This window comes from Thalassophryne amazonica, chromosome 3 (genome assembly GCF_902500255.1).
Source record: "Thalassophryne amazonica chromosome 3, fThaAma1.1, whole genome shotgun sequence".
Taxonomy (NCBI): domain Eukaryota; kingdom Metazoa; phylum Chordata; class Actinopteri; order Batrachoidiformes; family Batrachoididae; genus Thalassophryne; species Thalassophryne amazonica.
Window position 1 is genome coordinate 74,883,898 of NC_047105.1, and position 22,903 is coordinate 74,906,800.

Below are 22,903 nucleotides of genomic sequence, written 5' to 3' on the forward strand. Positions count from 1 at the left end.
TCGAATTGCCTTTTTTAATAAATAAAAAATGACATTTACAAATACAGATTTATTTGTAAAATCTACCACACGTTTCAGTATATGGTTATACCGACCAACCAACCAAAACGAATGTTCCCATAATGCATTGCGTGTATGTGTGTCTAAACGTGAAAACCTTTCAAATTAGCGCAATACTTTAAAGCTAAAACATATAGCTGATATTTTCACTTTGTAAAATGACAGACGTGATGTTAATTTTAATAAATTGTCCGGAATTAGTTTGTTTAAAAGCATAACCATAAGCCAAAACTGTCTGCCTGTGCATGACTCCACTGATATGCCGGCAGGTCTGCATGGTGTGAAGATAAATTATCGTATTTTTTCTCCTACCTCCTTTCTCTCTGGTCACCAGGTATCTTTTGCCAAGAGAAAGCTGATGTGAGACAGAAGCACTGACTCATTGTGTCAGTAACTGCCAGTGTACTGAAGCCAATACTGAAAGTTATCGGTTTAGCTTTTATCTGTAACTTCCGCTAAATATTTTAGGGATTTATAGCTTTATAAACGTTAACTTTTCAGCAGTGGTGGGCACAGCTAACCAAAAAGTTAGCTTCAATAACTGCTAATCAGCTAACTGAAAAGTTATCTTTTATAATGCTAAACCAATAAACTGCCTAAAAATTTATTGGAAGCTACAGCTAACTTTCAATTTTTTCTCCCGTACACTCTCAGCTACTACCAAGGTGATTTTGACAAACACTGTCAAAGCTTCTAACAGAATCAAAGGCAATCACAAACATAAAACAGCTAATGAGTCAGTACTTCTGTCTTTGTGCACCCTGCCCACTGCTGTAGGGAAGCATCATTTACCATGACAGCATATAGTGGTCCAGCCATGAGGCAGAGGTCTTGAAAAAGAAAGCATGTTTGACTTATGGTTTGGATTTATAAATCAAATTAATCCGGATAGAATAACTACCTTAATATAAACTTTTAAAATGTACAAAGTGATATATAACATGTTAATTTTAAAACAATAATTCTGAAGATTTGAACATTAACACAGATGCCCAAAGGGATTACGGGTAAACTTAGCCTCCGCTCATACTGATTGGTTGCCTAATTTGTTCGATGTAAAAACCAACAAGTGAAGTGTTTTTGTAAAATATGCCAATTTTTTTTTCATTTTTCAAAAGAGGCATTTGCAAAGCTGAAAAGTATGATAAATTGTAATGGAGGATTTTCAAGATCCCGCTAGTCAGCATCTAAGCTTATGCGTGATGACATCACAACTCTATCCAGTTAGGGAGATGTGGTTTCCTTCAACAAGAATTGTCAAAAAACCTTCTCGTGTGTGGTTGGACTTGAGTGGCAGTAGGAACAGACTTTTGAATGCTTGAATCAAGATGTCAGTCACACAAAGAAATCAAATAATAGTGAAAACATGTTCATTGCGGCCAGAATGTTGCCATTTTGGTCACTGAACTTTGCGGTGTGGTGTCATAACACCATCAATCACGTCATAACATCCGATCGGTAAGTCGCTCCGGGCAGTGTCATAACAATGGATTTGGTAAATTGTGATTCAGGTTGACAACACTGTGATATAACCGGTCGACAGTAAATGGCAGTGTTCTATGCATTTTGACGCCTGTTATATCACACGGTTGTCGACCTGAATCACAATGTAACAGACTTTTCGGCTTTGCAAATCCCCCCCCCCACCCCACACACACGAAAAAAAATGACATTTTACAAAAACACATTATTTGTAAACACCAACACACACATTACACTTGTGTTGGTTTTAGGGCTGCCACAAACAACTATTTTAATAGTCGACTAGTCAACAGTTATTTTTGCGATTAGTTGACTAGTCGGATCATACATAATTTCCTAAATTAAGACCTGCAGCATTTTCCGAGAAACGTCGGGATGAAAACATGAACATTTCCAAATCAGTGACTATTTCTTAGACTTCATTTACATCAATCATTCAGAAATACAAACAGTGTGGTACTTTATAGTAAATCTGTGTCAGGTAGGCAGTTCTCAAAAAGTAAATGTCCATGCTGGAAGGATACAAGTGAGGGAAGCCGCCAAGACAACTCTGGAAGAACTTTTGACTTCTGTGAATGGAGAAACTGGGAATAGTGCAACATTTTAAGTTTCATCTTCATTTTACATATAGTCCCAACTTTTTCTGATTTGTGGTTGTTTCTGTTGCATTTCTGAAATTACAGAACTGCTATAAAGAAAAGTGTGAACATTTTATTGTGTTTTAAAACTTTGTGGAGCAAATGCAAACACCAAACTCTTATAAAGAAGGAAAAAAATACACAAATATGTGCAGGTAAACAGAACAGCTGAACAGAACAATGCAGGCTGATTTGACTCCCCATATTTTTTTTTTAAATAAATCAGAATAGTGGTAAAAGTGGTAACTCACTTTGATATGAATAAAACATAGCTGCAGCTTATAACAACTCTGAAAATGAAAAATCAGCAGCTTGTATTTTTATTCCGACTCAGTTCATTTTAGTGTGATTAAGTCTTTTTTTTTCTCCTCATCAGTCACGTTTTGTGCTTGAACACTACATTAAGCTTAAGATTGAACAAATATATACCTTTGGAAAATAACAGCTGTTAAAGTTCAGACTTCTCACCTGCTTTTTGTTATCTGTGCCTCTGAACATCACTGCAGCTTCTCCACAGCAGGGTTTTTTTTTACCCGTGTATGCGTAATTTTTGCTCAGTTCATTTATATATTCTCATTTTTTAAGGATGTTTTAAGGATATTTGACCGTTTATTTCATCTCATGATCTCATAAATTCAGTATACAATGCACACATGGTGTGAACAGGTCGGTGCCATCAGAAAAACACCGGTAGAGAAAGAGCAGAGAAAAGTAAAGGTAGTTCCACGGTTTTTAAAAAAAATTTTTTTAACATGTTCACTCAGGTTAAAATCCTCTCTCTCTGCTCCGCGCTCACTATGTCACATGCACTGATGGTTCTCAGCAGAATGTAATATCTCATGCCTCCATTCAGGAATCTCCCTCCCTTGCAGTCTGCAGCGAGTTGACTCCGCACGCGTGCACACACACCAACAGCTCCTCCGGTAAACTGTGCATTTTAGACAGCTTTGAACAAGATGGCCACTGTTTTAATCGGCCGTCTTATGCAAGTTTGAACATTCAAATGACAGCAGGACGGCTCGCTACCTAAAACTATGAATTGAGAGAAAAACAAGACTTAAATAAAATAAACGATTCGTCGACTACTAAATTAGTTGTTGACGGTTTCATCAGTTGACGTTGTCGTGACTAGTCGACTAGTTGTGGCAGCCCTAGTTGGTTTTTACATAGAATGAATTAGTCAACCAATCAGTATAAGCAGAGGCAAAGTTTACCCATAATCCCTTTGGGCATCCGCGTGTTAATGTTCAAATCTTCAGAATTAGTGCATTATTTGAAAATCAACAGATTGTGTTATATATTCACTTTGTACATTTTAAAAGTTTACATTAATGTAGTTATTCTATCCAGAATAATTTGATTTATAAATCAAAACCATAAGTCAAACCTGCTTTCCATTTCAAGACCTCTGCCTCATGGCTAGACCACTGTATGGTGTTAAGGAATAATGACTTGCCCCTTCTGCTGGGGCAGAGCCGAGCTCAGCTCAGCAAAATATATAGCAGACAGGAGCAAAGGGGAGCATAAATGTTTTTCAACATTACTAGCTATGTAAAAAAACGTTGGTGGTTTAAAAGTTAACAGAACTAAATTTAACGGAAGATAATTGGTCCGATGATGATTTTAAAACTCATCTGAGAAGCTAATCCACTAACAAAAACATTAACTTAAATGATTAATGGTTATCGGAGTAGCTGAACAGTGCCCGCCACTGCTTTTCAGTTAGCAGATTAGTGGTTATCAAAACTAACCTTTTGGTTAGCTGTGCCCACCACTGGTTGCCTCACAGCAAGGTCATGGGTTCAATATGATTTGCATGTTTTCTCAGTGTTTGCATGGGTTCCCTTCCAGGTGTTCCGGCTTCCTCCCACATCCAAAGACATGCAGGTTATGTGGACTGGAAAGTTTAAATTGTCTGTAGGTGTGCGCGTGGGTGTGAACGCATTTGTTTGTCTATATGTGGCCCTATGACAGACTGGTGTCCTGTCCAGTGTACCACGCCTCATACCCTATGACTGCTGAGATAGGCTCCCGCCCTCCATGACCCTAAAATGGAGTAAGCGGTCACGCCCTATGACTGCTGTGATAGGCTCCAGCCCTCCACAACCCTAAACTGGAGTAAGCGGTTGAAGGTGAGTGAGTGAGACTGTTGAATACCCTCAGCATTTGTAACATTTAGTATAAATTAATAAGCCACAGCAAACAGAGCAATGCTTGCAGCCATATTTAAACTGATTTTTTGTGTTTTCATCCTTTATCTTTATTAGTGTGTCAACAATTCTGGAGGGCAACACTGATTTTACATAAACAACCTTAATCTAGAGGCAGTACACGTGACTGCAATACAAGTGTTAGAGGAACAAATACAGGTCATGTTTTTTTGCAGACGCCCTTTTAATGTCAGCCACTACAAAAAGCATATACTAAAACTTCTGGTGACCACACAGAAATACCCCAATATGTTAGTGTAACAAACAGAGGTCAGTGATTTATACGATATAATATGGCGGGTGCATTGATGCATACCCGTATGAGTGAGGCTGTGTCTCGCCAGGTGGTAACGCTGGGCAAACCTCATCTCACACATGGTACAAGCAAAAGGTTTCACACCTAAACGTAAAGCATCAATACATTATGTGTTATTATATGACTGAGTTTAACATCTATGAATAATATGCTTTAAAATCTTGATAATTGATGGGCTGCTAACCACTTCAACAGTTTCATAAAATGTTCTTGATAAGAATCGTCAAACTATTTTTATTTTCCAAAATCCAATTAAGAATATGCCAAAATACAATAAATTTTGAAATCCACAACTAAACACATCAAATGAGCTGATGATTTCAAATTCTGAATTTATTTACACAGAGACTTGACAATGCTTTATACATCTGTACAGTAGCTAATATAACTGTAGTCTGATCTCAGTGACATGGGTAAGGTGGGCGGACGCATACCCATATGAGTGAGGCTGTGTCTCGCCAGGTGGTAGCGTTGAAAAAACCTCTTGTCACACATGGTGCAAGCATAAGGTTTCACACCTAAATACAAAGTAGTGATATTACATGACTACCTCATTTACCATTCGTTACAAATAAATATGAAAACTATTGGTTATTAACCACACATTTGCCAATTCATGCAAGACTTCATCTTAATGTTGAACTTTCCAGTAAGTTAAAATCTTTTCAGCTTTTTTGAACCATTGAAAATATTAGTCAATTTTCACAACTTCAAAGCAGAAAAGGGTTGGACATATGGAAAAAAATGGTGATATGGGGGGGCTACAGCAATTGTTACACTGACATTCATCATCATTAATTTATCATCTTGAGGATGAACCCCAAGATGTTTCATGTTTTGTCTGGTTAACTTCATCTGTTAATATACAGCCATTCCCAAATTTAAGGCCAACAACACATTGTATAAAAAGTTGGGACACTCAAGCTTTTACAACTGTGGAATTTTGCATGCCTTCTCACAACACTTAACCCTTTAATGGCAACACAACAGTTTGGTTGAGCATATTGATATCTACAGTGCACCAGGAAAGTATTCACAGTGTTTCACTTTTTATGTTACAGCCTTATTCCAAAATTAGGTAAGTTCATTTTTACCCCTCCAAATTTTACCAACAATACCACATAATAACAACATGAAAAAAGTTTCCAAATCATGTCCAGTCAACTGAAGCATAGACATCTATGGCTTTTGGATTTGTTAAGAGTCTGGATGGTCCTTTTCATCTTTGGTCCAGAGTACAGTGTTAATTTCTTAAATTAAAAAAAGAAAAAAAAGAAAAAGTGGAATAATCATTTGTCTGACCACAGATGTACATTTCCAATGTGTGATGGTCCAACCCAGAAAAACAAATGCTGCTTCTAGAGAAGGCTAACATAAGGCTTCTTTTTGCTCAATTAAGTTTTTGCATTTTTAATGTAACAATATCTTGTAGTGCTTGACAGAGGTTTTCCTTGTTCATGCGGTTATATCAGCTATTGATGAATTATGGATCTTGATGCATACCATTGGGAAGTGCCTTGGGGTGGCTTCTGTTGTAATTTGGTGATATATAAATAAATGAAATTGAACTAAAATAATGCAGAGATCAGTAATCAAGGGTGTTCAGCTCAGGTTTGCACCCCTGCCCTTTACGCTAGGGATGGAAATCTTTATGCACCTCACAATTTGATTACAATTCAGAAGGCTATGATTGAATTATAATATGATTACCAATGGAGCTTGATAGATCTTTTGTTTTTGTATACGGGATTTCTTTTTTCTCACTGTGACAAATTGCTACTTCTCAAATCAAAGTATTTTAAATGTTCCATAATGAATTATTTAAGGCATTCTGTAACCGCTCAGCCAAGTTTGCACCTGTGTGGCTTTTATTCACTGATTCTAAATTCTAAAACCTGGGAGGCAAAACTGCAAGTAACTTGTAAGTTGACTTCAGACTGACTCTGTGTTTTACCACTACAGCAAAAAGTAACTAAATAAAAAAGGTCAAACTCAAATCTGCAGCTTCTTCATCCTTTATGTGCACCTCATTGTGATGTGTTTGCATACTGACTGCGCTGCACTAATGCTTTTTCTACTTGTGTCAGAATAACTGAAACAGGAACATGTGTTAACAGTGAAGCTTTGTTGCACTGTTGATTTCCTGACTCTTAAAACTGCAGAAACCATGGTATAAAAAGTACATTACCAATTTAAAAAAATGACGAGTAAAAGCAGAAATACGGGGCTATATAAGGAACATGAAAAGTGCTCATTAACAGTGACCAGCAGTAGTGTTCCCACACCCACAACTAATGTTTATAAAAAATTCAATATTGACAATTGTGAATCAGTTCAGAATTGTCCAGGTCTGCACCACAATACAAGTAGGAATCAATCATAACCCCCCCCACCCCCCCAAATCCCTACTTTATGCATGGAAATTCTCCAGATCCCTTGAATTGTTTAATGATAACATACTGTAGAGAAAGAAATATGCAAATCCTTTCAATTTTTCTGTGAGGAACATCGTTTTTAAACATTTTAATAATGTAGTCATGCATCTGTTAAACTGGAGGCTCTCTGCCTATCCTTGCTCCTGAAAGGCCCAGCCTTTGGTGGACATTGCTTTAGTAGCAAATCATGATTACACTGACCTGTTGACATCACTTGTTTGAAATAACATTAAATTTCTTTACTTCATTACCAGCCCTAAATTGCCCCCACACCAATATTTTTTGGAATGTGTTGCGTACACCTGAAATGCAGGAATGGATGTATGTTAACAAATGAAGTTGACCAGACAAAACACAAAATATGTTCAGTTCACACTGTCTGCAATGAAAGAGAAGTGAAAGTAAAAATATTTTTTTTTATTTTGTAATTTGCATTTTCCATATGTCCAAACTTTTTCAAATTCAAAGAAACTGACTATTTTAGCTATAAACTGCATAAATAGTTATGCATAACTGAGTGAGGACTGATATCGCATCAGGACTATATACTTGACTCATGTTAAGAGCCTATTCAAAACCAATTATTATTATTGGTTGCAATTATTATTTGCATTTAAATCATGTTAAAAAAGCAAATCATATCAGACTTCTATTAACTGAGGATTTTGTTATTTGCGCTCAGAACGTCTTTAGAAGCCATTTCCACAGAATGCAATGAATGACCAAATGTGTAGCAACAGTGAATTTCAAAAGGATGTGGGTCATATGAATCATTATAGCTTTTTACAAGTTTTTTGTTTTCCTTTTGTGAATCAATTTGAATTCAAAATACCAAACATTCTGGAGTGGATTAACAAACAAATACTTTGCATTAGTTGCAGTAGAACTACAGAAACATAACACCCAGAGCAAATGCAACTAATCTCTTCATCTATTAAACAAAAATGATCTTTTGTCAACTATTTGTGTGACCAAATACAGGCACAATAAAGACAAACTGATGACCTAAAAAAATGTGAAAGGGCCAGATGAACTGACGCATACCCGTATGAGTGAGGCTGTGTCTTGCCAGGTGGTAACGCTGAATAAACCTCATGTCACACATGGTACAAGCATAAGGTTTCACACCTAAATGCAAAGCATTAATGTATTATTTTCATTTTTATGTTCACAATTCAACAATAACCAATGTAGTTCATATCTCTCTTTAGAATTGATGGGTTGCTAACCACTTCTGAATTTGGTGAAAACTAATATCTTGTTTTAACAGATAATCCAATCAATCAAATTTTTTTAATCCAAAACTACACATATCACATGAGCTGATGATGTCACAGTCCTGTATTTGTACACACATTAATATAAATTCCTACTAGTTACTTGCAGGGGACACTGATAATTTAATATTACTCCAGGTAATCAGTAAAGCTTTCTCCTCCCAACATATCCATTTTTAATTTAATACAGTGCAACTGCAGTTTGAGTTCAAAAACATGGGTAAGGTGGGCGGACGCGTACCCATATGAGTGAGGCTGTGTCTTGCCAGGTGGTAGCGCTGAAAAAACCTCTTGTCACACATGTTGCAAGCATAAGGTTTCACACCTAAATGCAAAGTGGCAATATTACATTACTCTGCCTCACTTTTCATTTCTTTAATTTAGGAATGATTATCTAAGCTATTGGTTATTAACCACACATTGGCCAATTCAATTCATGCAAACAATTTTTCTTTGATATAACTTATTTGTAATTGATATTGCAGTGCTGTAATAAAAAAAAAAAATGACTGATTAAATGTTATCCTGTTCAAATGCTAAATAACATCAACATACAGGGAAACCCCATTAAGCCTTTCTGGAATCAACACTTATACATAGTAGGGCTGGGCGATATGGAGCAAAAATCATATCTCGGTACTTTTAGGCCGACTGGCAACATACAATATATATCTGTATTTTATACAAAAGGGGCCAAATATTCAGTTTTAACTCCATGTCACAAGTACGATGTCACAAGCACTTTTATTTAAAGACTAAATAAGAAACCAGGTTTTCCTTTCCTGCTCAACAAAGCACAGCTGTGCAATAAAAAAAGTGTGTGTCAGTTGTTTTTAGCAGCTTTTTAAGGATTTCTTGTTCCACTGTTGCAACAGGGACTATATCTTTAGTGAGGTGGAAAACCACAACTTTTCTTTTGATGAGAGATTTACAATAGACAGTGAATGCATCAGGAAAGAGAGGGATTTACAAGCAACACTGAATGCATCAGGAAATAACTTTTTCCTCACATATCGGTTTTTATGTTTTACAGCTTAACGGCTATGAACCAATCTCAAAATAAAGTTTTGTTTGTCTGATTAACAGTTTTGCTAATTTGAAGGCAATTACACCATGCTCTATCTTCACTTTTTCTCTCACTCTGACTGAAACTTTATCCCTGCTACCAGGAAAAAAAATGCAACCAAATTCCCATGATGAAGCAAATCTCTGTGCAGCCTAAACAGAAGCTATACTTGCAGGCTTTTCATGCCCTTCATTCCACGTCCAAAGAACACCATGTGTATGTGTCATTTTTATCTTCATGCCATTTTATTTTTTTTCCCTGGAAGGTTATGTGAGGAACAGCTCTGCATGCAGTTGGAGAGAGGGGGCAGGGTTGAGCGGGCGAGAGAGAGCTGCCTGCCTGCTTTCTACTGACTTGAAGAGTAGAGCAGACCACTTCAATGGGAGAAAAGTCTTAATGAAACATCAAACATATATTGGTATTACAGCATTGTCCCTTCTATATATCTTCTAAAATATATCGTATAACTCATAGTATCGATATACCGCCCAGTCCTAGTATATATATTTAGAATCTGTCAGAAGTGCTACTATAAAAATTACTGACTAATGTTCAACACTAAATGTCATGGGCACGATGCACGGACCCATACCCGTATGAGTGAGGCTGTGTCTCGCCAGGTGGTAACGCTGAAAAAACTTCATGTCACACATGGTGCAAGCATAAGGTTTCACACCTAAATGCAGAGCATCAAGAGCATTATTTTAGGCCTCTGCTACAAAGGAAAAAAAATGTATACTCCCTTTCAAAACCTGAAGAACATAAATCTAGGCTAAATTGATATTGGTGGTTAATAACCAATGTCAGACGCTAAATGAATTTACAATAGTACATATATTAATGTGCTCTCAAATGAAATTTTTTTTTTAAAATAAAATAACTTCATTGGGGGTTCCAAATGTTCTTACGTGGGATATAAGCGGATTATGTTATATAATGGATGTTCTATATTAGCATCTAATGGTTAGCAAACTTAAATAACATTGTCATCCAGAAACATTTGTATATGAATACAGATGCTTAATACTAGATCATGTATGAAGATGTTAAGAAACATCTTAATCTTGAGGCTTGGTTAATATTGGCAGACGCATACCCATATGAGTCAGGCTGTGTCTCGCCAGGTGGTAGCGCTGAAAAAACCTCTTGTCACACATGGTGCAAGCGTACGGCTTCACCCCTATGCACACAAAGTACCAACTTTAGCATGACAAAGTAAACAACTGCCGAAAATGATCGTTTAAAAACTTTACCAAGGCTTAGTAAAGTTTGGTTGCACTTATCAGTGCATCCTTTACAGTGGGCATTCCAGCATGCTTCAAAACAACTGTGCTGCCAATTAGTAGAGATATTTTATTAACTTGTTACAATAAAAATGTCAGCTAAAGGTCAAACGTCAACATCTAAATTAAGAAAATTGGAACAGTAACAGAGCTATCCTTTATAGCTTAACTCTATACCAATAAACAAAATGACCAGATCAGAGCCGAATCAACGTCCATAACGGGGCTATTCCAACTAACACTAAACAAATTTATCCCACTATGCAACTAGCAGCTGCTATTCACAGAATATCTACATAATACAGACACATTTTCAGAACAGCCGTGTTAAGATAACGTCAGTTGTTAATCACGCTGATTAGAGAGGATAGAAAATTTTAGGCAGTTGCACAAGACATTATTAACAATGCTTTACACAAAATTTATTAGTTTCATTAAAAGCTAGTTTTAGCTTTTAAGAGTACTGAAGGACACTATCCCAAAGTGGCTTAATTACAAAAACAGACCTACAAAAAAAGGACAATACCTTACAGTAAAATGGCTGATGAAGCTCAACTATTTTATTTTTTCCACAATCAATAGATTTTTTTTTTTTTGTCCATTACTTTGAATATGAAATGACACAATGAGCTGTACTGACAGATTGAGGAATCTGCAATGTAAAAGTCATTCCTCCATCATCACAAAGTAACTTTGAAGTTCATGTAGCTCGACAACCTTGTTTTCAAGTGATGTAATGAATAGATGACTGAGTAAGCTGTCTTGGCCAGCCACTGAAGTGGCTTACACCTGACTGAAAACTACACTGAACCACTTTGGAACAGTTTTTACTCTGACAGCATTTTACACAAACAGCATTTATACAGCATTTTATAGAAACATATAAAGCGATAATTGCTTGATATTATGGAACACTGCTTATATCACCTTAAGCCAGCAATATCAAACTGGTTGTGAATAAAAGGCAACACAACATCATGGACCAAAGCTGAATTCTACAAAAAAAAATAAGTGTGCAAATTGTTCTGTATCGATCTCACACAGATTTTCTTTGCCCCCATAGGCAAATTCAATATTCACTGCAATTATGCTGGAATTAATTGCTTTCTGCTACAGTTGGGGGAGTCGGGGAGCTCTCAGCAAATTCACTACCATATTACTTGGACAAGTCAGCACACTTTATCTGTTTATTTTGTCTGTTTACAGAGTTCACAGAGTCCCGCTATCGTTCTCTGCACTCCCATGTGAAACATGTTTCTGTTAAAATATAGTTCTTGCTTAATGTATCACACTGCGGTTAGCCTGGGGTTTCAATTAACATTTGGCCATTTGTTTTTATTGTGTAGTGCATCTTTTTCTACATCTTAATTCCATATATGTATGGAATAGATGGAGGATTTCAGCAAAAATTAAGACGCCCGAGAAACATTAAAATCTGAATAGGAAACCAAATACTAATGCAACTTCTGTTGTAAAAGTATGGCATGCAAGCATGTCAAAAGCACAAAATGGAACTAACAATATAATGTGGGCACAGGTTACAGTTTCAGGTTTGTGTCCAAAAATTAGAAGCTCAACTTGTTTTTATATGAAATGGATTCTATAGAGGTAGAAATACATCACAGCAAACAATGTGGCTATACTATTTTTACCACTATTATTATTAACTTACTTGATGCACACATTTTGAGAAAGTGGTGACATAAAGCATTGTTGTGGTGGTGACACTGCTGCATTCAGGCCAAACAGTTTTACATTCATGAGCATTTTAATTATGCTCTGGAGTTAAACAGAGAATGCTGCAACAATTATCCGAAACCAAAGAATTAAAACAAATTCTGTGCTTGATCAGATTTTTTTCCTGAAGTATCACAAAGTAAATTTTAAAGGCACCCATGAAAAATTGGTTAAAAAAAGAGCTGTTAACATGTACAGTAAGACTCGCATATAATGGATTCAAATGGACCGGCAAATTTTGTCTGTCAAAATTAAATCAGCAATATATATATACATATATATATATACATACATACATATATATACATACATATATATACATACATACATATATATACATATATATACATACATACATATATATATACATACATACATACATACATACATATATATATATATACATACATACATACATACATATACATACATACATATATATATATATATATATATAATATATATATATATACATATACACTCAAAAATATAAACGCAACACTTTTGGTTTTGCTCCCATTTTGTATGAGATGAACTCAAAGATCTAAAACTTTTTCCACATACACAATATCACCATTTCCCTCAAATATTGTTCACAAACCAGTCTAAATCTGTGATAGTGAGCACTTCTCCTTTGCTGAGATAATCCATCCCACCTCACAGGTGTGCCATATCAAGATGCTGATTAGACACCATGATTAGTGCACAGGTGTGCCTTAGACTGTCCACAATAAAAGGACACTCTGAAAGGTGCAGTTTTATTTTATTGGGGGGGATACCAGTCAGTATCTGGTTTGACCATTTGCCTCATGCAGTGCAACACATCTCCTTCGCATAGAGTTGATCAGGTTGTCAATTGTGGCCTGTGGAATGTTGGTCCACTCCTCTTCAATGGCTGTGCGAAGTTGCTGGATACTGGCAGGAACTGGTACACGCTGTCGTATATGCCGGTCCAGAGCATCCGAAACATGCTCAATGGGTGACATGTCCAGTGAGTATGCCGGCCATGCAAGAACTGGGACATTTTCAGCTTCCAAGAATTGTGTACAGATCCTTGCAACATGGGGCCGTGCATTATCCTGCTGCAACATCAGGTGATGTTCTTGGATGTATGGCACAACAATGGGCCTCAGGACCTCGTCACAGTATCTCTGTGCATTCAAAATGCCATCAATAAAATGCACCTGTGTTCTTCGTCCATAACAGACGCCTGCCCATACCATAACCCCATCGCCACCATGGGCCACTCGATCCACAACATTGACATCAGAAAACCGCTCACCCACACGACGCCACACACGCCGTCTGCCATCTGCCCTGAACAGTGTGAACCGGGATTCATCCATGAAGAGAACACCTCTCCAACGTGCCAAACGCCAGTGAATGTGAGCATTTGCCCACTCAAGTCGGTTACGACTACGAACTGGAGTCAGGTCGAGACCCCGATGAGGACGACGAGCATGCAAATGAGCTTCCCTGAGATGGTTTCTGACAGTTTGTGCAGAAATTCTTTGGTTATGCAAACCGACTGTTTCAGCAGCTGTCCGAGTGGAAGGTCTCAGACGATCTTGGAGGTGAACATGCTGGATGTGGAGGTCCTGGACTGGTGTGGTTACATGTGGTCTGCGGTTGTGAGGCTGGTTGGATGTACTGCCAAATTCTCTGAAATGCCTTTGGAGATGGCTTATGGTAGAGAAATGAACATTCAATACACGAGCAACAGCTCTGGTTGACATTCCTGCTGTCAGCATGCCAATTGCACGCTCCCTCAAATCTTGCGACATCTGTGGCATTGTGCTGTGTGATAAAACTGCACCTTTCAGAGTGGCCTTTTATTGTGGGCAGTCTAAGGCACACCTGTGCACTAATCATGGTGTCTAATCAGCATCTTGATATGGAACACCTGTGAGGTGGGATGGATTATCTCAGCAAAGGAGAAGTGCTCACTATCACAGATTTAGACTGGTTTATGAACAATATTTGAGGGAAATGGTGATATTGTGTATGTGGAAAAAGTTTTAGATCTTTGAGTTCATCTCATACAAAATGGGAGCAAAACCAAAAGTATTGCGTTTATATTTTTGTTGAGTGTATATACACACACACACACACACACACACGAGGTCTATTAGAAAAGTATCCGACCTTATTATTTTTTTCAAAAACCATATGGATTTGAATCACGTGTGATTGCGTCAGCCAAGCTTGAACTTTCGTGCGCATGCATGAGTTTTTTCACGCCTGTCGGTTGCGTCATTCGCCTGTGAGTAGGCCTTGAGTGAGGAGTGGTCCACCCCTCTCGTCGTTTTTTTCAGTGTTTAGGAATGGCTCAGAGACTGCCGCTTTGCTTGATCAAAATTTTTTCTGAAACTGTGAGGAACATCAAAGTGGACACCATTCGAGAAATTCAGATGGTTTTTGGTGAAAATTTTATGGGCTTCAAAGAGGTTACGGAGTGTTACTGTCACTTTAAGGACGGCCCAGAGCGACTGGTGGTGCGCCGCGCTCCAAAGCCGCCATCGACAGGCTGAGCGACTATTTCATTTCTAAACGGATGGCTGTATGGCTCCGTGACCATCGTGTGCAATTTCTCTGGTTATCACAAGAGCTGGACATCAACCATTTTCCAGCAGATTTCACTTTTAACAAGAGATTTTGTCATGGAAAGACGAGCGGAGGCTTCGCGCGTCACGATGGATCCGCTACTGGAGCAAGACAAAACCATCTCCGTTTTGGTCTCACAGGACGGCTTTAAGATGGCGTTCAGACAGCTGTTGGTGGTTTTTCCATCGAGTGATTATCCAAGAATTTGTGGATGTGCCTGGACATGCCAGAACATGTCCTGTGAGGCTTCATCATGGCGTTGCTTTGCGCCATGCGGCACCGCCGTGACGCACGGAATTCCTCCGCACGTCTGTCTCAATGTGCCGAAAAAGTGCTGATGTCCACGTCTTTTCACAATTCCTGTGCTAGCCAGATGACATCCCGGATAAAACACAGCGCCCAGTTTGGAAATGAACGGCACATTCCACTGTTACAGGAGTTTTTGTCATGGAAAGAGGAGCGGAGGCTTCGCGCGTCGCGGCGGTGCCGCATGGCGCAAAGCAACACCGTGATGAAGCCTCACAGGACATGTTCTGGCATGTCCAGGCACATCCACAATTTCTCGGATAATCACTCGATGGAAAAACCACCAATAGCTGTGTGAATGCCATCTCAAAGCTGTACTGTGAGACCAAAACGGAGATGGTTTTGTCTCACTCCAGTAGCGAAGCCTCCGCTCGGCTTTCCATGACAAAATCTCTTGTTAAAAGTGAAATCTGCCGGAAAATGGTTGATATCCAGCTCTTGTGATAACCAGACAAATTGCACACGATGGTCACGGATCCATATAGCCATCCGTTTAGAAATGAAATGGTCGCTCAGCCTGTCGATGGCGGCTTCAGAGCACAGCGCACCACCAGTCGCTCTGGGCCGTCCTTAAAGCGACAGTAACACTCCGTAATCTCTTTGAAGCCCATAAAATTTTCACCAAAAACCATCTGAATTTCTCGAATGGTGTCCACTTTGATGTTCCTCACAGTTTCAGAAAAAAATTTTGATCAAGCAAAGCGGCAGTCTCTGAGCCATTCCTAAACAATGAAAAAAACGACGAGAGGGGTGGACCACTCCTCACTCAAAGCCTGCTCACAGGCGAATGACGCAACCGACAGGCGTGAAAAAACTCACGCATGCGCACAAAGGTTCAAGCATGGCTGATGCAATCACACGTGATTCAAATCCATATGGTTTTTGAAAAAAAAAAAAATAAGGTCGGATACTTTTCTAATAGACCTCGTGTGTGTGTGTGTATATATATATATATATACACACACACACTCAACAAAAATATAAACGCAACACTTTTGGTTTTGCTCCAATTTTGTATGAGATGAACTCAAAGATCTAAAACTTTTTCCACATACACAATATCACCATTTCCCTCAAATATTGTTCACAAACCAGTCTAAATCTGTGATAGTGAGCACTTCTCCTTTGCTGACATAATCCATCCCACCTCACAGGTGTGCCATATCAAGATGCTGATTAGACACCATTAGTGCACAGGTGTGCCTTAGACTGCCCACAATAAAAGGCCACTCTGAAAGGTGCAGTTTTATCACACAGCACAATGCCACAGATGTCGCAAGATTTGAGGGAGCGTGCAATTGGCATGCTGACAGCAGGAATGTCAACCAGAGCTGTTGCTCGTGTATTGAATGTTCATTTCTCTACCATAAGCCGTCTCCAAAGGCGTTTCAGAGAATTTGGCAGTACATCCAACCAGCCTCACAACCGCAGACCACGTGTAACCACACCAGCCCAGGACCTCCACATCCAGTATGTTCACCTCCAAGATCGTCTGAGACCAGCCACTCGGACAGCTGCTGAAACAATCGGTTTCCATAACCAAAGAATTTCTGCACAAACTGTCAGAAACCGTCTCAGGTAAGCTCATCTGCATGCTCGTCGTCCTCATCGGGGTCTCGACCTGACTCCAGTTCGCCGTCGTAACCGACTTGAGAGGGCAAATGCTCACATTCGCTGAAGTTTGGCACGTTGGAGAGGTGTTCTCTTCACGGATGAATCCCGGTTCACACTGTCCAGGGCAGATGGCAGACAGCGTGTGTGGCGTCGTGTGGGTGAGCGGTTTTCTGATTTCAATGTTCTGGATCGAGTGGGCCATGGTGGCGGTGGGGTTATGGTATGGGCAGGCGTCTGTTATGGACGAAGAACACAGGTGCATTTTATTGATGGCATTTTTGAATGCACAGAGATACCGTGACGAGATCCTGAGGCCCATTGTTGTGCCATACATCCAAAAACATCACCTCATGTTGCAGCAGGATAATGCACGGCCCCATGTTGCATGGCTCTGTACACAATTCTTGGAAGCTGAAAATGTCCCAGTTCTTGCATGGCCGGCATACTCACTGGACATGTCACCCATTGAGCATGTTTGAGATACTCTGGACCGGCGTATACAACAGCGTGTACCAGTTCCTGCCAATATCCAGCAACTTCGCACAGCCATTGAAGAGGAGTGGACCAACATTCCACAGGCCACAATTGACAACCTGATCAACTCTATGCGAAGGAGATGTGTTGCACTGCATGAGGCAAATGGTGGTCACACCAGATACTGACTGGTATCCCCCCCAATAAAACAAAACTGCACCTTTCAGAGTGGCCTTTTATTGTGGACAGTCTAAGGCACACCTGTGCACTAATCATGGTGTCTAATCAGCATCTTGGTATGGCACACCTGTGAGGTGGGATGGATTATCTCAGCAAAGGAGAAGCGCTCACTATCACAGATTTAGACTGGTTTCTGAACAATATTTGAGGGAAATGGTGATATTGTGTATGTGGAAAAAGTTTTAGATCTTTGAGTTCATCTCATACAAAATGGGAGCAAAACCAAAAGTGTTGCGTTTATATTTTTGTTGAGTGTGTATATATATATACTCAACTGTGTAGTGACTGTCTAGTTTTTAGACTCAGTGTTGTAAAGTTGGTCATGTCTGCGGACTTTTCTGCCAAACGTTCCTCTATTTGATCCATGATTAAAATGTATTCGGCGTGCAAACTGCAAAAACTTTTAAAATATGATGGAGGAGGAAGGAGTGAAACCAGAGAAGTGAGCAATTACAGCTCTTGCCGTCTGCAGTGTTTTGACTAGGCTGCAGTGAGGGTTCGCAGCCATGCAGAGGGCATCTAAAGCTCATTTAAAGCGGCTGTCTTTGGTTTGCCATACCCATAAATATGTGTGAAACTCAACACCATGTTACAGTGCAGGCAGCAAGCAGCATTTTGCTAATAATCGCCAGCCTTGAATAAAGGTCTGTCTCGTTTAGGTGCTGGTTAGCACGGTTTTAAAAATATAAACACCCAGAAATCAAGGAAATAGGGTACTGACTTTCTTCGAATCAGCTAGTGTCAGTGCTGAAATTCATTTTGAACCTCTGCTGAGACTGGGAAGACCCAGACCGCTCAGTCCAGTACACGTGAGTGTTTTTTAATGGAAATGCATTGTGATAGGACGGGGCGTTCTATCCAATGTGAGCGAAAATCTGGTCTATACAGTGTTAATTACATGGAAAACCATACAAAAAACACGGAGTTTTGCTTTTGTCCAGTGAGTGCGAGTATCCGGTTTATGCGATGACTAGGCGAGTTTTACTGTACATATCAGTTTAATGGTTTTCCAAAAATGTTGCCAAGAACTTAACGTTTTGGACTCATAGATCACATTGACCAGTTAATTCTTTTAACAATTCTGGCTTCATAAAATGAATAGTCTAAACCAAAATGACTCAGGAATCAATCTAAAACCACTTCCAATTTTGTTTCACCATCATTATGTCATTTCAGATAAAAAGCATCAAGGGCATGTTATTATTTGAATGTTTAAGAAGCTCCTAGTAGATGCTGATCTCTACATAAAAACATGTTCACTTGTCAATGTAGAACCTAAAAGCAATACAAACGATTCTGATGCAGACATGTAAACAGTGTAGGGTACATACATGCCAAAAGTGTGGGAAAGAGATGTTGAATGTTTAAATAATGTAAACATACCCGTGTGAGTGAGACTATGTCTCTCCAGTTGGTAACGTTGTATAAACCTCATGTCACACATAGTACAAGCATATGGCTTCACCCCTAAACAAAGCAAAACAATATCAGATATATTAAAAGTCACTTGTAAAGGCCATCACCACCAAGATAAAAAAGTTAATAACTGCTTTTACATAAATTCACAATTACATAATTCTCTAATTTATTGCAGCTACAATTCTGTTAAAGATGATGATGAAAAAAAAAAAACTTACACAAATATTTTAAGAACCTACAGACATTCAGTGCTTTCAGATGTAGCATGTTTATATGGCTCAAACAAATTCTGGTGCTTTTGCTCATTTGGAGCAGTTAGATAAATCTGGTGCAGACCACTGAACCCTACTGAGAACAAAGTGCCTCAATCAAGAACTGTGTGATAGAAGAAGAGAATTGTGTGAATGGCAACAGTATTATTACGTCTACCAAGGACATAATAAAATCATCGGCGTTTATTAATTTGTCTGTCTGTTTGCAGGATTATGTCAAAATTACTGCACGTATTTTGACGAAATTTTCATGACATAAATAGTAGGCCATGGAAGGCTCCTTTAAATTTGGAGGTGATCTGGATTCTGGATCAAGATTTCACATTATATAGGCTTTGAAGGATTATGTCAAAACTACTTAATGGATTCTCACCAGATTTGCACCACAAAGAGATATTAGGCCATGGAAGGCTCCACTGAATTTTGGAGGTGATCTGGTGTCCGGGTCACGATGTGAATCACATCTTATTTTGAGTCCTTGTCAGTCCTGGGCGATGTCAGCAATCTCAGATTGCTGTTTGAGATAGCACATCCATAGTGTTGAAAACTTAGTACACCAAAAATAACTCATACTTGTAGAATCTGGAATAACTTCAACTTAAATGTTGTTGTAGTGTGCCTGTAGATGTATTTAAGAGTGACTGTACAACCTATGAGTCTTGTATTTTATGATGATTTGGGGGCATTCATTACTGCATGTTTCCTTCACGTTGTATAGTACTGTATGGTCCCAAAATTCTTATGATTTTACAACAGATGGTATCATGGCTTGTATCACCTTTAAAAAAAAAAAAAAAAAACGAACACAAAATCTTTTGGAGATGACTTCTGATAGGGAAGCGTCTTGTGGAGATTCACACTTTCTTCATAAGTTTAATTTTTCTGATTCCTAACACACACTTAAATATAAGAAGGCACTGATTCTATAGTTAGCCCTCACAGCCATGGGTAGCGCAATTAATGCAAAATTATCCAAATACATATTCAAAATCTTTTATAAAGTAAATAATTCCTATTGCTATTCAGAGGCAGTCAATGTGGAATATATCTTTGAACTATTGAAAATGTGGCAAAGTTAGCAAAAGATTTTAAATAATCTTTCAGTAATCTTTATAGTAAGTTCTATGGAAATGAAGTTTCTAAATGACCTTACATAAACTTCCAAGTTTCTAATTCTAATTGACCTTACATGAATTATTTGGTCACATGAAATGTTGTAAGATAGGGAAAACTGAAATGAAAGGCTTTTAGCCAAATTGTATATAAACGTGTGACCTCAACTATAACATACTAAAAACCAGACACATGCAAAAGTACAATTACAATATCTATCATAATACAGGTTAACCTAATCACCTCTTAGTGGACAGTTTTCCAACAAAGCCTAAAAAGTCAATTAAAATTACTATTGCAATTCATCTGGGGAAATTAAGCAACATTTGGCATAATTAAAATACTGTACGCATCATAAATAAAGCTGTTCATGTGAAAGCTTTCATGTTAAGAGGGGAACAATAATGAAGGCATACCAGTATGAGTGAGGCTGTGTCTTGCCAAATGGTAACGCTGGAAGAACCTCATGTCACACATGGAGCAAGCGTATGGCTTCACCCCTAAATGCATACAGTACCAAACTTTAGAAGAGTGTTCTGTTCTAGGTACAATAATTATATTTTACACACAAACACACAACCCATAGCTTTTTAAGCCCAACCAATTACACTTATTTATTCAAAATATGACATGTGTCATGCTGTCCAGCCTGTTAGCATTTGAGAAATATCTGGAGATAGATAACACCTGAAAATGGCAAACGTTAACTGTAGTTTTTCATTGTTCAGAACATGGATGATGCATGTGTATTATTGAAGCACTCTCACAGATATGTAGATAGTATTCAGCAGAGCAAAACTGTTACTGTCAGATGAAAGGCAAAAGGGAAGATTTATACCAGTATGGATGAGAGTGTGTCTTGCCAGGTGGTATCTCTGGAAAAATCTCATGTCACACATGGAGCAAGCATATGGCTTCACCCCTGCACAGACAAAGTAAATTATTTTGACCAAAGTCAGCATACTGAACTAAACAGGACACACTCGGTATCCAGACATGCTAAAATCAACAGCACCAATCAAACACTCACTTTAGAAAATAATTTCTCATTAAAAATGTCTACATGCCAAACTACATCCAACACTTATTTTTTTTTTACAGCATGAACCAAAAATCATCTTTAGAAGGAACTCAAACACATCGAGCGTTACTATCAATTGTAATAAAAGACTAACGAGGGCAACTTTAACGTAGGGCTGTGTGATAAAGAATCCCCCCCAAAATCAGTTGATAGACGTGTCACGATAATGTACCATAATTTCTGGAGTGTAAGTCGCAGCTTTTTTTTTTTTTTTTTTTTTTTTTAACTAGTTTGAGAGACTCTGTGACTTATACTCAGGTGTGACATATGGAAGGAGAGGAGAAGGAGAGAGCATATCTCACCCATATTGGCCTCTCTTCATTGGCTTCCTGTTAATTCTAGAATAGAATTTAAAATTCTTCTTCTTACTTATAAGGTTTTGAATAATCAGGTCCCATCTTATCTTAGGGACCTCGTAGTACCATATCACCCCAATAGAGCGCTTCGCTCTCAGACTGCAGGCTTACTTGTAGTTCCTAAGGTTTGTAAGAGTAGAATGGGAGGCAGAGCCTTCAGCTTTCAGGCTCCTCTCCTGTGGAACCAGCTCCCAATTCAGATCAGGGAGACAGACACCCTCTCTACTTTTAAGATTAGGCTTAAAACTTTCCTTTTTGCTAAAGCTTATAGTTAGGGCTGGATCAGGTGACCCTGAACCATCCCTTAGTTATGCTGCTATAGACGTAGACTGCTGGGGGGTTCCCATGATGCACTGTTTCTTTCTCTTTTTGCTCTGTATGCACCACTCTGCATTTAATCATTAGTGATCGATCTCTGCTCCCCTCCACAGCATGTCTTTTTCCTGGTTCTCTCCCTCAGCCCCAACCAGTCCCAGCAGAAGACTGCCCCTCCCTGAGCCTGGTTCTGCTGGAGGTTTCTTCCTGTTAAAAGGGAGTTTTTCCTTCCCACTGTAGCCAAGTGCTTGCTCACAGGGGGTCGTTTTGACCGTTGGGGTTTTACATAATTATTGTATGGCCTTGCCTTACAATATAAAGCGCCTTGGGGCAACTGTTTGTTGTGATTTGGCGCTATATAAAAAAATTGATTGATTGATATACCCCCCCCCCAAAAAAAAAACATGCATTTGTTTTTCATAATAACAATTATAGTTACTACTTATATATGACATTCACAGGAATCAAAGTATTAAACAAAACAAACAAATAAAAAAATAAATGCCAGTAATGCAACAACAAAGCACAAAAATTCCATATTAATGAGCTGATAATACATAAAAAAAAAGAAAAAAGGTGCGACTTATACTCCAGTGCGACATAGA

At 38.6% G+C, this 22,903-nt stretch overlaps 1 protein-coding gene across 47 annotated transcripts in view; it reads right to left on the minus strand.

Moving 5' to 3' along the window:
- znf740a (zinc finger protein 740a) overlaps positions 1-22,903 on the minus strand; it is a 92,071-nt gene that overhangs the window by 24,113 nt on the left and 45,055 nt on the right. For 17 of the 47 annotated variants that reach the window (XM_034166765.1, XM_034166774.1, XM_034166786.1 and 14 more), the window contains 9 exons: positions 21,385-21,468; positions 20,963-21,046; positions 19,126-19,209; positions 10,581-10,664; positions 10,077-10,160; positions 8,660-8,743; positions 8,186-8,269; positions 5,141-5,224; positions 4,707-4,790 (listed from right to left, as the gene is read on the minus strand). In XM_034166765.1, the coding sequence (XP_034022656.1) occupies positions 4,707-4,790; positions 5,141-5,224; positions 8,186-8,269; positions 8,660-8,743; positions 10,077-10,160; positions 10,581-10,664; positions 19,126-19,209; positions 20,963-21,046; positions 21,385-21,468 (756 nt within the window). The remainder of the gene's footprint in view (positions 1-4,706; positions 4,791-5,140; positions 5,225-8,185; positions 8,270-8,659; positions 8,744-10,076; positions 10,161-10,580; positions 10,665-19,125; positions 19,210-20,962; positions 21,047-21,384; positions 21,469-22,903) is intronic. The other 30 variants (XM_034166785.1, XM_034166813.1, XM_034166811.1 and 27 more) reach the window with 23 other exon arrangements.